The 14,740-nt window shown below is 45.1% G+C and overlaps 1 protein-coding gene across 1 annotated transcript in view; it reads left to right on the top strand.

The window, feature by feature from the left end:
* LOC126299395 (uncharacterized) overlaps positions 1-14,740 on the top strand; it is a 312,015-nt gene that overhangs the window by 269,517 nt on the left and 27,758 nt on the right. The window contains exon 6 of the mRNA XM_049991268.1: positions 13,329-13,404. Coding sequence (XP_049847225.1) covers positions 13,329-13,404 — 76 coding nt within the window. The remainder of the gene's footprint in view (positions 1-13,328; positions 13,405-14,740) is intronic.

Genomic DNA, 14,740 nt, shown 5'->3' with positions numbered 1-14,740 from the left:
GATCAAAAGTATCCGGACACCCCCAAAAATTAACGTGTTTCATATTAGGTGCATTGTGCTGCCATCTTCCTTTTGAATATGAACGAGTCAGCGGCAATGGATATCAGGCATGGTCTCTGGCCAGGTGCTGTTGGCTGCCTGCCGCCAGTTACTGAACTGAGATATTTGAGAGTCACGTTGTCAGGATGTGCCCAGAATGGCCATGGAAAACTATCGACACTTACTACTGACCACACACATGATGATGCACGATAACCTGCTCTGCAACTTGAACCAGCTGTAACGTTTGGAATACCTGAATCTCTATGAGGTGTCAAAACTCCATCACGTGGCACAGTCCTCCCCCTAGCGATGATGATAGGACACAGACTTCAGGCAGCTTTCGGTTACTACCTATCAACAGGACACAGGTTTAAAGTATTAGTGTTTTGTCCGCAGCTCGTGGTCATACGGTAGCGTTCTCGCTTCCCGCACCCGGGTTCCCGGGTTCGATTCCCGGCGGGGTCAGGGATTTTCTCTGCCTCGTGATGACTGGGTGTTGTGTGATGTCCATAGGTTAGTTAGGTTTAAGTAGTTCTAAGTTCTAGGGGACTGATGACCATAGATGTTAAGTCCCATAGTGCTCAGAGCCATTTGAATCATTTTTAAAGTACGTTACAAAACTCTCTCACCCTCCATCTGTTTGATGGAGGGCTAGGTCTGGTTAACACCTGCGCACAGGCAGCTGCCCTGTATATTAGCAAGATGATGAGACGATGGACCAATCAACATACATCATTCATAGATTGTCTATTGGAGGTTTTGATGCCAGACTCTCACGTCTTGCTGGTGTCGGTATGCTCGTTGCAACGCAACTCTCCCAACAGGCAGCTCCGTGCAATGTGGTAGAAACCAGGTACCCAACTGTCGAAAACGATACACCACAACTTTATGCCAACACTGTGCACGTGACGTGGTACGAAGTCACCAACAAAAAGGTATGCGATGTGACATTGGCTCCATGCTATCAGATTAATGGATTCCCCCCTTTCTCGTGACTGTCACCTTCTGGACAAAGCTGAACATCGCTGCATGTGCGCATCGTCGTCCGACTTTTGGCGACTGGCAAGAAAATCGTAGCTTGTTAATCCCGCGTCGCATGCGACGTGATTGAACCTCGGACCCTCTTCTATCCAGATGACTATTACTTTCCACCCGCAAAGTACCATGTAATTACATGATTTAAGGGAATGGTCATCGACTATATCTTCGGTAAAGGGGAGAAATTGGAGGTTGATTACTAGTGGTACGTGAAAAATTGTCACATGGCCGTCAAATGCACATCTAAGTAGTGTACGATCTTTGGAAACTATTTTCGCAATGTTTTCGTTAATCACCCTCTAGTTGAAGACTGACATGCACAATCTGACATTCCGCGCAGTATCACAATGAAGACAGAAATTCCTGAACTGCAAGAAGTGAAAAAGGAAAGAGATTGGTTGATTCATGGAAACTACGTTAATTGAGTCATTAGCAAAGCAGAATAAGTCTGTTGTAGATACTTTAACACAGCGTTGTTGGAAATAGAAAACGCCAGTTACACTGCACAAGAAACAAACAGTTTCACGATTCCTGGAAGAAAGGTTCTTTTACCTGAAGTTGCCCAATCAAATCTATGAATGTTATTTTGGTTTTCTTTTGAACAACACTTTTTGTAAGGGATGTTCTACAGGATATGGTTTGTACACAATTACTAATTATAAGCATGTAAAAATTATAGATTATCTTGGGAGAATGTTTAGGAATAATTAGGGGAAACGCCTGCAGCGAAATAGTTCATTGTTTTTATCGTTGGGTAACAGGGGCGGTACCAAGTAGGGGTAGCTTTGATTTTTGTTTCATTTTTAAGATTAAACATTATTAGACAAGTACATAGTTAAAAAGGAACTTTTGTGTCAAAAAACAAAAGGTTACATAAACATTATTAGACAAGTACATACTTAAAAAGGAACTTTTGCGTCAAAAAACCAAAGGTTACATGATCGAATCCTGGCCGTGTCTATTTTTTCACTCTGCGTCTTAGCCCAGCATGCGGCTAGAATTCTACGTTACATTGCAGTTGACATTTTCCTGGTTTCATAACTCATTAGGGACATGCAACTCGCCTAAGTGATATCCAGTTTCAGGAGAACTGCCTAACAAAACGGCATCCGAGTCCACAGCCTGTGCTTTTCAATTATTTATGTATAGAGTGAAAGGTAACATGTGATTCAGCTTAACTTTGTTTGTGTAGAGAAACTTTTGCATTATCGCAGCAGATGACTCAACTTTAGACTTCCTGCTTTCGTTGAGTCAAACATAGATGCGGAAAGGATTCTCCGCATGCTGGGGCGAAAAATCCTAATTCTACGGACACTTTCAAATTACAAAGAAGACTTGTAAATGAATCTCCACTAGCGAGAACGAGATTTAGGCTTTTAGATCATAAAGACATGAACACGATCTACTTGGTTTGAATTCGGGAATTTCTTGCGGATGAAAGAACAAGATTTCGAAACACTTCTGCAGATTTTTAAGGGGCGCATTTCGAAATATGACAACAATTTCAGACTGTAAATTTCTCGTTCCCTCAGATTACGGGTCGCAGTTCACCTCAAATTCTTCGAATATTGGGCAGTGACCTACTCAAATTTGAAGTACCGAAATTAATATTACCAAGAGCGAAAAGATACCCATCTCACCATTAGGCTTACATGTACGATTTACAATCTGAAATAATCAAATATTTTTGCCTATAGTTCCTATGCAATCGTTGCCTAACGAAAAGCATGTAAATGCAAAACATGCGGTATTTTATTTTTTAAGTTTCAAGTGCGAGGGGCGTTCAGCAATTAATGAAACACATTTTTTCGGAAAGCGTATTATTCCCCTCACTTTTGGTTACAAAACCCTATTTTTCAACATAATTTCCGTTCAATGCGACGGCTTAACGCCTCCTTACTGCGAGGGTCTGTATGCCCGCATGGTACCACCCCACTGGTCGACGTCGGAGGCAACGTCTTGCTGTACCAGTAAGCTCCCCATAATTTAGGTTCTGCTTACCGCGGAGTGCATCCTTCCCTGGGCCAAACAGATGGAAATCGGAAGGTGCAAGACCCAGACTGTAGGATGGATGACGAGGAACAGTATAATGAAGTTTTGTGAGCTGCTATCGGGTGCACATACTTGTGCGAGATCTTGGGTTGTCATAGAGGAGAGGTTCGTTTGCATTTTTGTGACGACGAACACGCTGAAGTCATTGCTTCAATTTCCTGAGAATAGTACAATATCTCATCTCTTCAGAGTTAATAGTTGCACCATGAGGGAATACATCAAACAGAATATTCCTCGCAGAGTCCTAGAAGACAGGCCCCATGACTTTAACAGTTGAAGGTGCGGCTTTGAACTTTTTTCGGAGGAGAGATGGTGTGGAGCCACTCCATGGATTGCTGTTTTGTTTCCGGTTCGAAGTGATCAACCCATGTTTCATCGTCTGTGACGACCAGATTCACAACTGCCAAGCAACTCCACACAGATGATCCTTCGTTGCTCTTTCAGATCTTCTGTTAGGCGACGAGAAACCAGGCGGACACACACCCTTGAGTACCCCAACTGGTGGACTAGTGTGTAAGCACTAACAACGGAGGCGTCCAGTTGAGCAGCGAGGTGACTGATTGTGATCCGTCTATCACCCACACATTCCACCTTTGCAGGAATCAGCTGTTTGCAGCCGGCCGGCACGCGTGACATCAGACAAGTTCGTTTGATCTTGTATGAACTACGACAAACGCCTCGCCCAAAAGCTCATAGTGCTTTTGTTCACTTTCAGCTCTCTGTGGGCATTCTGCAAGCGCCTTTGAATATCTGTGATGCTCTGTTTTCCGTGAAAAGAAACTGAATGACAGCTCTTGCTTGGAACGCATCTCCGTTACAGACGCCATTTGGAAGGCTACGTATAGCGTCGCCACCTATCGGATCATCATGAAACTATAGGGCCTGAAGCGGAAATATTCCACAATGTTCCACTGCAAATTTCACATTTTTTCCTCCGAAACTGGTCAAGAAAGAAAGTGTTGCATTACTCATTGAACGCCCATCGTAAAAAGTTTTCCGAAAAAGTACTGCAACAACTTTACTTCGTTAACATACGATAGTTTAGTTTACGAGCGCACCAGATGACTCAACTTTTAGCTATCTACTTTCCTTGAATCAAACCAATATGTGTACACGATACTTTGCGTGATACGGCAAAGACGTCTTCCATAAAGAGCCCACGACGAAGAATTGTTTCAGTGGGTGTCAAGATTGCAACACTGTCATACTAAGCATCACATTAGGAATACTGTAACACGAGCTAAACGTGTAGTTCATGAGTACTTTTTCTTATTTTTTTCTTTTATTTGTGCACGTAAGTCAGCCTTCAATGCATATTGAATAACTCACTGACACAAACACCCATAAACATTTCGAGATTCTTTGTAATAATGTTGAAAAGCGACTTGGCTTTGTACTGGATGTACCACCTAACTTTGTCCCATATATTTTCGATATGAAACAAGATTTCAAAAATGCAGTTGGCCAGGGATGCACCTATGTCAGGGGCTCACACAATGGGCAGAAATGCGCAATCCCTACAAGTAAAGTAACATTACTTTCAACACAGAGTTACGTTTTTTTCAAATGGCACCTGTGAGCTTTCTCCATCGAAGTGAAATAAGAATGATGTTATGGCAGACTTAGTTTAGATGCTCTAAAACTTATACCTTCTGGTATACTTAGACTTTGTTGTTGTTGTAGTCTTCATCTCTTGGTTTCGCTCTACGATTTTTACCCTCCACGCTGCCCTCCAATACTAAATTGGTGATCCCTTGATGCCTGAGAACATGTCCTACTAAACGATCCCTTCTTCTAGTCAAGTTGTGCCACAAATTTCTCTTCTCGCCAATTCTATTCAGTGCCTCCTCATTGGTTACGTGATCTACCCATGTAATCTTCAGCATTCTTCTGTAGCACCACATTTCGAAAGCCTCTATTCTCTTCTTGTCTAAAATATTTATCGTCCATGTTTCACTTCCATACATGGCTACACTACATACAAATACTTTCAGAAAGGACTTCCTGGCACTTAAATCTATACTCGATGTTAACAAATTTGTCTTCTTTAGAACGCTTTCCTTGCCATTGCCAGTCTACATTTCATATCTCTCTACTTCGACCATCATCAGTTATTTTGCTCCCCAAATAGCAAAACTGATTTACTACTTTAAGCGTCTCATTTCCTAATCTAATACCCTCAGTATCACCCGATTTAATTCGACTACATTCCATTATCCTCGTTTTGCTTTTGTTGGTCATCTTACGTCATCTTTTTAAAACACTGTCCATTCCGTTCAGCTGCTCTTTCAGGTCCTTTGCTGTCTCTGACAGAATTACAGTGTTTTTATTTCTTCTCTATGGATTTTTATTCCTACTCCAAATTTTTCTTTTGTTTCCTTTACTGCTTGCTCAACTTACAGATTGAATAACATCGGGGATAGGCTACAACCCTGTCTCACTCCCTTCCCAACCACTGCTTCCCTTTCATGCCCCTCGACTCTTATAACTGCCATCTGGTTTCTGTACAAATTGTAAATAACCTTTCGCTCCCTGTATTTTACCGCTACCACCTTCAGAATTTGAAAGCGAGTATTCCAGTCAACATTGTCGAAAGCTTTCTCTAAGTCTACAAACGCTAGAAATGTAGGTTTGCCTTTCCTTAATCTGTTTTCTAAGATAAGTCGTAGGGTCAGTATTGCCTCATGTGTTCCAACATTTCTACGGAATCCAAACTGATCTCCCCGAGGTCGGCTTCTACCAGTTTTTCCATTCGTCTGTAAAGAATTCGTGTTTGTATTTTGCAGCCGTGGTTTATTAAACTGATAGTTCGGTAATTTTCACTTCTGTCAACACCTGCTTTCTTTGGGATTGGAATTATTATATTCTTCTTGAAGTCTGAGGGTATTTCGCCTGTCTCATACATCTTGCTCACCAGATGGTAGAGTTCTGTCAGGACTGGCTCTCCCAAGGCTATCAATAGTTCTAATGGAATGTTGTCTACTCCCGAGGCCTTGTTTCGCCCTAGGTCTTTCAGTGCTCTGTCAAATTCTTCACGCAGTATCATATCTCCCATTTAATCTTCATCTACATCCTCTTCCATTTCCATAATATTGTGCTCAAGAACATCACTCTTGTATAGGCCCTCTATATACCCCTTCCACCTTTCTGCCTTCTTTGCTTAGAACTGGGTTTCCATCTGAGCTCTTGATATTCATTCAAGTGGTTCTTGTTGTGGTTGGCAGGAGAGCCAACCGTGTTACTAAAGGAGGCCGAAATGGACGCAGTCTGGCGTGATGTCTGGAACATGACAAGGGAATTAGAATTGAGAGAAACGGACGTAGCTGGTGGAATACTTAACTTTAATCCATTAATGATGGACGTCGCTCTTGACGGTACATGATTCAGTATCAATAATAACTGATAATGGCGCCTTTCTAGGTCGTAGCAAATAACGTAGCTGAAGGCTATGCTGACTATCGTCTCGGCAAATGAGAGCGTAGAAGTCAGTGAACCATCAATAGCAAAGTCGGCTGTTCAACTGGGGCGAGTGCTAGGAAGTCTCTCTAGACCTGCCGTGTGGCGGCGCTCGGTCTGCAATCACTGATAGTGGCGACACGCGGGTCCGACGTATACTACCGGATCGCAGCCGATTTAAAGGCTACCACCTAGCAAGTGTGGTGTCTGGCGGTGACACCACATTCCTCCCCCGCAGATCGGCGTACGGTTGTGGCATAAGGCTTCCGCCCGCCGTGGGGAGGACCGCATGTTGACGTATGCGACAAGGTGGGGAGTCTAACAACAGGCGAGGCTGTACCAACCGCACCCTGCCATTCGGACCGCGGGGAGCTAGGAAACTCCTGAAAACCTGCTCCAGGGTGCACGCCAACATGCGGTGTACGCGCCCGTAGAGAGACAGGAGGGGCCGAAGGGTTGACCTTCGACGGGCGAAGACGACATATGGTCCGGAGCGGGCAAGAGTTCCATGTCGGAGGACAACTGGTCACCGGAAGCGATCGGCGGTACGTGACCCAAGGAGGCGCCCGGCGGTTGCAGCGACGCGTCCACTGCGGGCGTCGCCAGCAGGAGAACAGGCGGCGGCGGCGGTGGTGGTGGCGGCGGCGGCGCGTCGCCATGGGGCAGAATGGAAGGCAGCGTCGGTAACACCTGGGGCTGAGGCGAGCCAGTAGATGGGTCCTCGGGGAGCCGACCGGACGGCACCGTCGCTGAAAGCAGACGGCGAGCGGTAGATCCCGTGCGACGACAGAGGCGCAGCTGATTGAGATGCCGACGCACCTCACCAGAGGCCCACAAAACCAGATACATAGCGCGTCCGAGGCAGCGAAGAATGCGCCCTTCGAGCCTTCGCCGTGAACCTCGATAGTGGCGATAGTAGACAACGTCGCCTGGAGCAAAATCAGGTGTCTGCCGCTGTACAGGAACCTGATGCGGCGGATGTAGCAAAGACATCAAGGTTCTATGATGACGACCGTGGATCAACTCAGCCGGCGAGCGACCATCTCAGGGCTGTGTGCGATACGAGGACAAAAACAGCAATAACGCGTCCTCCCGAGAATGCGACTCTTTCAACTTCAACATCTGTTGACTTGAAAGTCCTGACCAATCGTTCAGCGGCACCGTTTGACTGTGGCGAAAACGGCGCGGACGTCAGATGTTAAATACCATTGGCCTTGCAGAATGACTGAAATTCTGCGGACATGAATTGTGGGCCATTGTCGGAAACAATAGTCTGTGAAAGACCTTCAATGCAAAACATAGCGGATAACGCTAGGATGGTGGCAGATGACGTCGTGGAAGACATCCGGACAACAAAAGGAAAATTACTGAATGAACCTACCACAACCAAACATCGAGCATTCCAGAATGGACCAGCAAAATCGATGTGTAAGCGTTGCCAAGGGGAAGTGGCTTTTTGCCATGAAAAGGATTTCCGCGGTGGTGCTGATTGTTGTTCGGCATACACCATGCAAGAAGAGCACATATTCGTAATCGCGGCATCGATTCCGAACCGAGTAAAGTGCTGACGAGCAAGTTGTTTCGTTCTCACTATACCCCAATGTCCTTGGTGGAGAAGCTGTAAGACAGAGGACTGTAACGAACGTGGTACCACGACCCTGTACTGATCATTATCAGAACGCAACAGCGAAACACCACGTCCTACAAAAAGTCTCTCCGTGTGAGCAAAAAATCGGCGAACCAACGGGTCCCCGATCAGTGACTTTGACAAGGGCCATTGCGTAGTAAGAAAACGCAGAACGGTAGCAAGGACAGGGTCGGCAGCTGTGGCTGTAGCTACACGACGAAAATCAGTCGGAAACGATTCGACCACGTCATCGGTTTCCGCATCAATGAACATGCTGCCCTATCCTCAACAACAGGCAAGCGGGACAACGCATCGGCGTTTCCGTGCTTAGCAGTGGACCGATACAAGATATCGTAGCGGTACTGCGAGAGGAAAATAGACCAGCGAATGAATTTCTGCGCTGTACGTGGAGGTACAGGCTTGGTCGGATGAAATAGCGATGTCAAAGGTTTGTGGTCTGTGATTATGGTAAAGTGACGACCATACAAGAAATCATGAAACTTTGTAACACCAAATACGAGAGCCAATGCTTCTTTCTCGATCTGTGAATAATTTCTTTGCGCAGACGAGAGCAATTTGGACGCAAAGGCAATAGGGCGATCGTGTGATCCATCTTTGTGCGCAAGTACAGCACCGATCCCGAAATCCGATGCATCCACCATCAACAAGAGGGGCTTCTGGGGTTCGAAAGGCGTAAGGCAAGTATTGGAAAGCAACGCCGATTTCAACTGGCGAAAAGCGCGTTCGCATTCCGTCGTCCAGACGAACGGAACACCCTTACGGCGTAAGCGATGAAGCGTAGCTGAAATGGAAGAGGCATGCGGCACATAGCGATGGTAATAATTTATTTTTCCCAGCACACACTGTAGCTGCTTCAAATTCTGCGGCGACGGCAAGTCTTGTATGGCACGGAGGTGCGTTGGACTGGGATGTATCCCTTGGGAATTGAGTACATGTCCGAAGTATGGCAAGTCCCGAGCAAAAAACACAGATTTGTCCTTCCGCAAGCGAAGACCATTTTGTCGCAAGACCTGAAATAATGTTCTGAGATGGGCCAAATGTTCTTCTGCCATCTTTCTAGAGATCACAATATCGTCCAGATAATTTGCTGCATTAGGGACCGACGCACAAACAGTTTGTAGATATTGCTGAAACAATGCATGGGCGGATGCACACCCGAATGGCAGTCGTTTGAATCGATACAAACCAAGATACGCTTAACCACCAAAACGCGCTGGGATTCTTCGTCCACCGGTATTTGCAAGTACGCACCTGCTAGGTCCAACTTCGAAAAATATTTACCCGGGCACAGTTTGTCAAAAAGATCTTCTGGGCGGGGTAAAGGAAAAGTTGCAACCACTAGTTGTGGATTCACTGTTGCCTTGAAGTCCACACAAAGTCTCAACTTTCCGGAAAGTTTTGGCAAAATTACTAAGGGTGATGCCCAGAGAGAAGCCTGCACACATTCAATTACACCTTGTGATTCCAAATCGTGTAATGTTTTTGCGACCTTATCACGCAATGCGTGGGGAACATTGCGCGCTCTGAAAAATTTCGGTTGCGCGTTTACTTTCAGTTCCAAATGTGCTTTATAGTTCTTAGCGCAACCGAGGCCCGGTGCAAAAATATCTGCAAATTCTTCACATAGACGAGAAACACTGTCTGAAGGCACCGTCTGGTTCACTGATAGGACCTGATTTACTATAGACAAAATGACACAAGTTTTGTTTGTCCTTTGTATGTTGCAAGAAGGCTGCACTGTCCTAACACAGGTATATTTTGTCCTGAATAGCTACGTAATTTAACATTTGCGGCACGCAACGGAGGTGTGCCCAGCAGTTTGTAAGTGTCTTGATTGATCAGTGAAACTGCAGCTCCGGTATCGAGCTGGAATGGTATCACTTTGCCGTTAATGTCCAAGTCTACAAAAAGTTTATTGTCCTGCTGACGACAAGAGCGACTGTCTCGTGCAACGTGAACCGACACTGGTACATAATCACATGCGACTTGACTGGAGTTCCGGCGATGTCGACGCACACTATTTTTGGGACGAACACAGTCACTGTTAGAGAGAGTGGCACTGCGTGGAGTGGAATGAACTACATGAATTTCCATGGGCGAAGTTTCGCGAGCCTGAGTAACCTTGGTTCGATTCCGATTCCGGCGCGAAGCAAAGGGCCTGGAACGGTTTTGAGCTTCCGATCTGAGCTTTTTCTGGCAAACAGTCTGAACATGTCCTTTATTACAATAAAAGCAAATAGCTTGGCGTGACGGGCAATACTCACGCGAATGTTTAGTAGCACACCGCGGGCATGGTTTGATCACTGCATTTGCTTGCCGGCGCGGCACACGTGGCTCAGAGCCTGGCGGCAGCGGCGCGGCCGGGCGCGAGGGCTGTTTACTGCTCCGTGCAGCTGGCCCGGCGGGCCGGTTAACCTGACACACTGCTGGCGAAGTTTCAGATGATTGCTGAGCAAAGTCAAGTGTGTCCTGCCGATCCAATATGTCCATCACTTGTTGCAGGGAGGGATTGACTAGTTTTAAAATCTGTTCCCTTATACGAACATCAGAAACGTTCTGTGCAATTGCATCACGTACCATAGTATCTGAATAAGGGAGTCCACATTGACATTCAAAAGCACAACCCTAGTAAGGCCTTGCAAGGTTGCAACCCACTCCCGATTAGTTTGACCTGCCGTACGTTTTGTACGAAAGAAGGTATACCGTTTGGCAACTACATTGACTGATTTTTGAAATATGCATCTAATGCAGACAAAATTTCTTCGTAGGACAGAGTCGCTACGTCGCGTCGGGGAAATAATTTGACTATCACACGGTAAGTGGTCACCCCTGCTGACGATAACAAAAAAGGCTGCCGCTCGTTGCCTTGAATTCTGTAGGCGGCGAGATGGAATCCAAATTGACGTGACCACTCCGTCCGGCTTTCCAGTGCAGCATCAAAAGGTCGAGAAGTGGGTGCAACAGCATGTTGTGGCTGCGTTTGCGGTGAAGCGGCTGCTGCCGCATCGTTTTGCATCGCACGTTGACCCTGGACGAGCTGTCCGACGGCATCCAGTAAGGCCTACGTCTGCTGATTCTGTAAGCGATAAAATTCGGACAGTATATCTGGAGATTGTGGCGAAGCCATTACACATGTAAATCAGGGCAATATCGATATGAACACTTTTACTCTCGTCGCCGATGTTGTGGTTGGCAGGAGAGCCAACCCTGTTACTAAAGGAGGCTGAAATGCACGCGTTTTAGCTCACGCAGGCTGGCGTGAGGTGTGGAACATGACAAGGGAATTAGAATTGAGAGAAACGGACGTAGCTGGTGGAATACTTAACTTTAATCCATTAATGATGGACGTCGCTCTTGACGGTACATGATTCAATATCAATAATAACTGATAATGGCGCCTTGCTAGGTCGTAGCAAATAACGTAGCTGAAGGCTATGCTAACTATCGTCTCGGCAAATGAGGGCGTAGAAGTCAGTGAACCATCGCTAGCAAAGTCGGCTGTACAACTGGAGCGAGTGCTAGGAAGTCTCTCTAGACCTGCCGTGTGGCAGCGCTCGGTCTGCAATCACTGATAGTGGCGACACGCGGGTCCGACGTATACTACCGGACCGCGGCCGATTTAAAGGCTACCACCTAGCAAGTGTGGTGTCTGGCGGTGACACCACAGTTCTCTTTTCTCCAAAGGTCTCTTTAATTTTCCTGTAGGCAGTATCTATCTTACCCCTAGTGATATACGCCTCTACATCCTTACATTTGTCCTCTAGTCATCCCTGCTTAGCCATTTTGCACTCCCTGTCGATCTCATTTTTGAGACGTTTGTATTCCTTCTGCTGCTTCATTTACTGCATTTTTGTATTTTCTCCTTTCATCAATTAAATTTAATATATCTTCCCTTATACAAGGATTTCTATTAGCCCTCGTCTTTTTACCTACTTCATCCTCTGCTGTAATGCGGGTTGCCTAGGCGCACCTGTAGCCTGCCTGATGTGGGAAATCCTTGCTGTGCGCATAATGGGCAGAAACTGCGGCGCCGTTGCCATCCTTTAAAAAAATAAAGTCTACGTACTTCAGAAGTTATCAGGTTTAGAACTGTGAACATAAGTCTGCTGTCACTAATTGTAACTCAAGTTATCATTTCCGTAGAGATCACATACATATGCCATTTAAAGAAACGTAACTTCGTGTTGAAAGTGATCTTTGTTTACAGTTATGAATTGTGCATTCCCGCCATTTATGTGAGCCCCTGACATAGTTGCATCCCTGTCCAATTGCGTTTCTCACATTTTGTTTCGTTTCGGGAACATATGAGATGATAAAGTCATGTGGGACACACTGTACAAAGACAAGTCGTTGTTTAACATTGTTACCAAATACCTCGAAAAGTTCTTGACCGATTTACTTCGAGTTTTACATGGTACTTTGATAAACATTTACATGGATATAGGCAATATATTCTTTTAAACAAAACAATGTGTCAGTTTTCTGTTAAAACCGACTGCGAGAAGGAACACGCTATGAAAATGTGCGGTGTTGTCTCCTTTCTTGCATTTCGTTTTAACTACAATAAAAGTGCATTTAAACCATTGAATAGATTTTTGTATACAGTACATATTCATTGTCACGATATATATTTTTAAACAATAATTGTATGCACAGCAGTGGGCTGTTTTTTTCGTCGCATTCGATTTTCACGGAAAACAGGAAAGTTTTATTTATGACTTATCGGCTTATGATTAGAATGGTACTACGGAAACTGAATAAGAACAAAAAATAAGGCTCAGTGTCTGGAGAGGGATTAATAGGACATAGAGAGGGGGAAGGAGGAGGTAGGCTGGGAGTGGGAAGGAGGGGATGGAGAGAGAAATGGGGGAGAAGGAGAACAGTACGTACATCTAATTCATGTAAATATTTAACAATAACGAATTATTGCTGGTTTCTACAGTCTGTATATATAATTAAGTTTATGCGGAATCCACTGAGCGTACTCCTGCTCGCCCTTGTACGGCTATTTTCTTTTTGTAACTACTGTTTCAACTACTTTGTAACACCTTGTGAACTGCATTACAGTGTCATTATTTCTTCTGTTCTACAGGCCGTAATCAACGTTATAGCATGTTTGACAATGCCAAAGGATATGGTGCAGACTATGATTTTGCGGATGCTAGTGAGTGAGTATACAAACTCTAATACAAAATTTTAAAAATGTCTCTTTCGTTTTGATGATACTTCATATATTATTATTGTTATTGTTGTTGTTGTTGTTATCATTATTTATAATATTATTGTGACATAGTGATGTTCTTAAAACGAGAAAAACTTCAAAAAACACATTTAATGATACTGAATTCATTTATTTTCTGTGAAGTAGGAACATAATGAATGTGGTTGAGAACCAAGTTGGATTCAAAATAGTAAGACGTGATATGAGCTAAGTCGACTTGGCTTAAGGACGAGGGATTATAGTTGACGAGGGATTATAGGTAGACATTTTCACGCTTTTCTATGTGGGACAACCAAATCAAAACCGAACACCCGTCACCAGAGGACCATGGAATTGTTCCATTCAAAAGTAATTATCACACGCATTACGACATTTATCCCTCAGGGAAACGAGACGGTCAATTCCTGTTTAGTAGAACACGGTCGGCCGCTGACGGATCCACAACAGCAATCATTCTCGCACTTCCTTCTCCGACTGAAACCGACGTCCACGCATGTCTTTCTTCAGGTCACCATAGATGTGAAATTTTCACGATGAAAAATCCTGGCTGTACGGGGGATGATGCTATATGTCCCAACCAAATCGCTGAAACATAGCCGTAGTCCAGTTGGCAGTGTAGAAGCGGGCGTTATCGTGCAACAGGGTGATTACATTCGACAGCATTCCGACACATCGAGGGCAACAGCAAAGCCAACAGCGGGAATATCCCACATCTCCCCGCCAAAGACATCCAAAGCTGTTCACACAAGTTCCGATAAGGTATGACGGCCTTCTTCTTCGGGTGCAGGGGCCCTATGATCGTCGATTTTCTCGAGCGTGGAACTACAAACAAATGGGCAGCACTATGAAGACACATTACAGGAACTGCGATTAGCCATAAAGTCAAATTTCCCAGTAATGCCGTCGGACGGAATCAGGCTGCTGCAAGATAACAACAGCCACCACACTACCAATCGGACGAAGACTACTCTTCAGCGATTTGTTTCGGAAACATTCCAACTTCCTCCGTGTAATGTGATATTCACATATTTATCGGCCTGAAAAAGACATGCGTGGATGTCGGTTTCAGTCGGACGAGGAAGTGCGAGAGTGCGTGCGGTTGTGGATCTGTCAGCGGCCAGTCGCGTTCTATCGATCGTGTCGTCTCCCTGAGGGACAAATGTCTTAGCACGTGTGGCGACCATTCCCTGATCCCGTTGTGGTGGGTGTTCTGTTTTCTTTTTACTACCACTTTAAGGTCGGGAGCGAGAATGTTTTCTGTACCAAGGGAAAGGCTGCGGGGT

Source organism: Schistocerca gregaria, chromosome X (assembly GCF_023897955.1).
Source record: "Schistocerca gregaria isolate iqSchGreg1 chromosome X, iqSchGreg1.2, whole genome shotgun sequence".
NCBI lineage: Eukaryota > Metazoa > Arthropoda > Insecta > Orthoptera > Acrididae > Schistocerca > Schistocerca gregaria.
Note: the sequence above shows the minus strand (reverse complement) of the source record. Positions and strands in the feature narration are given on the sequence as shown.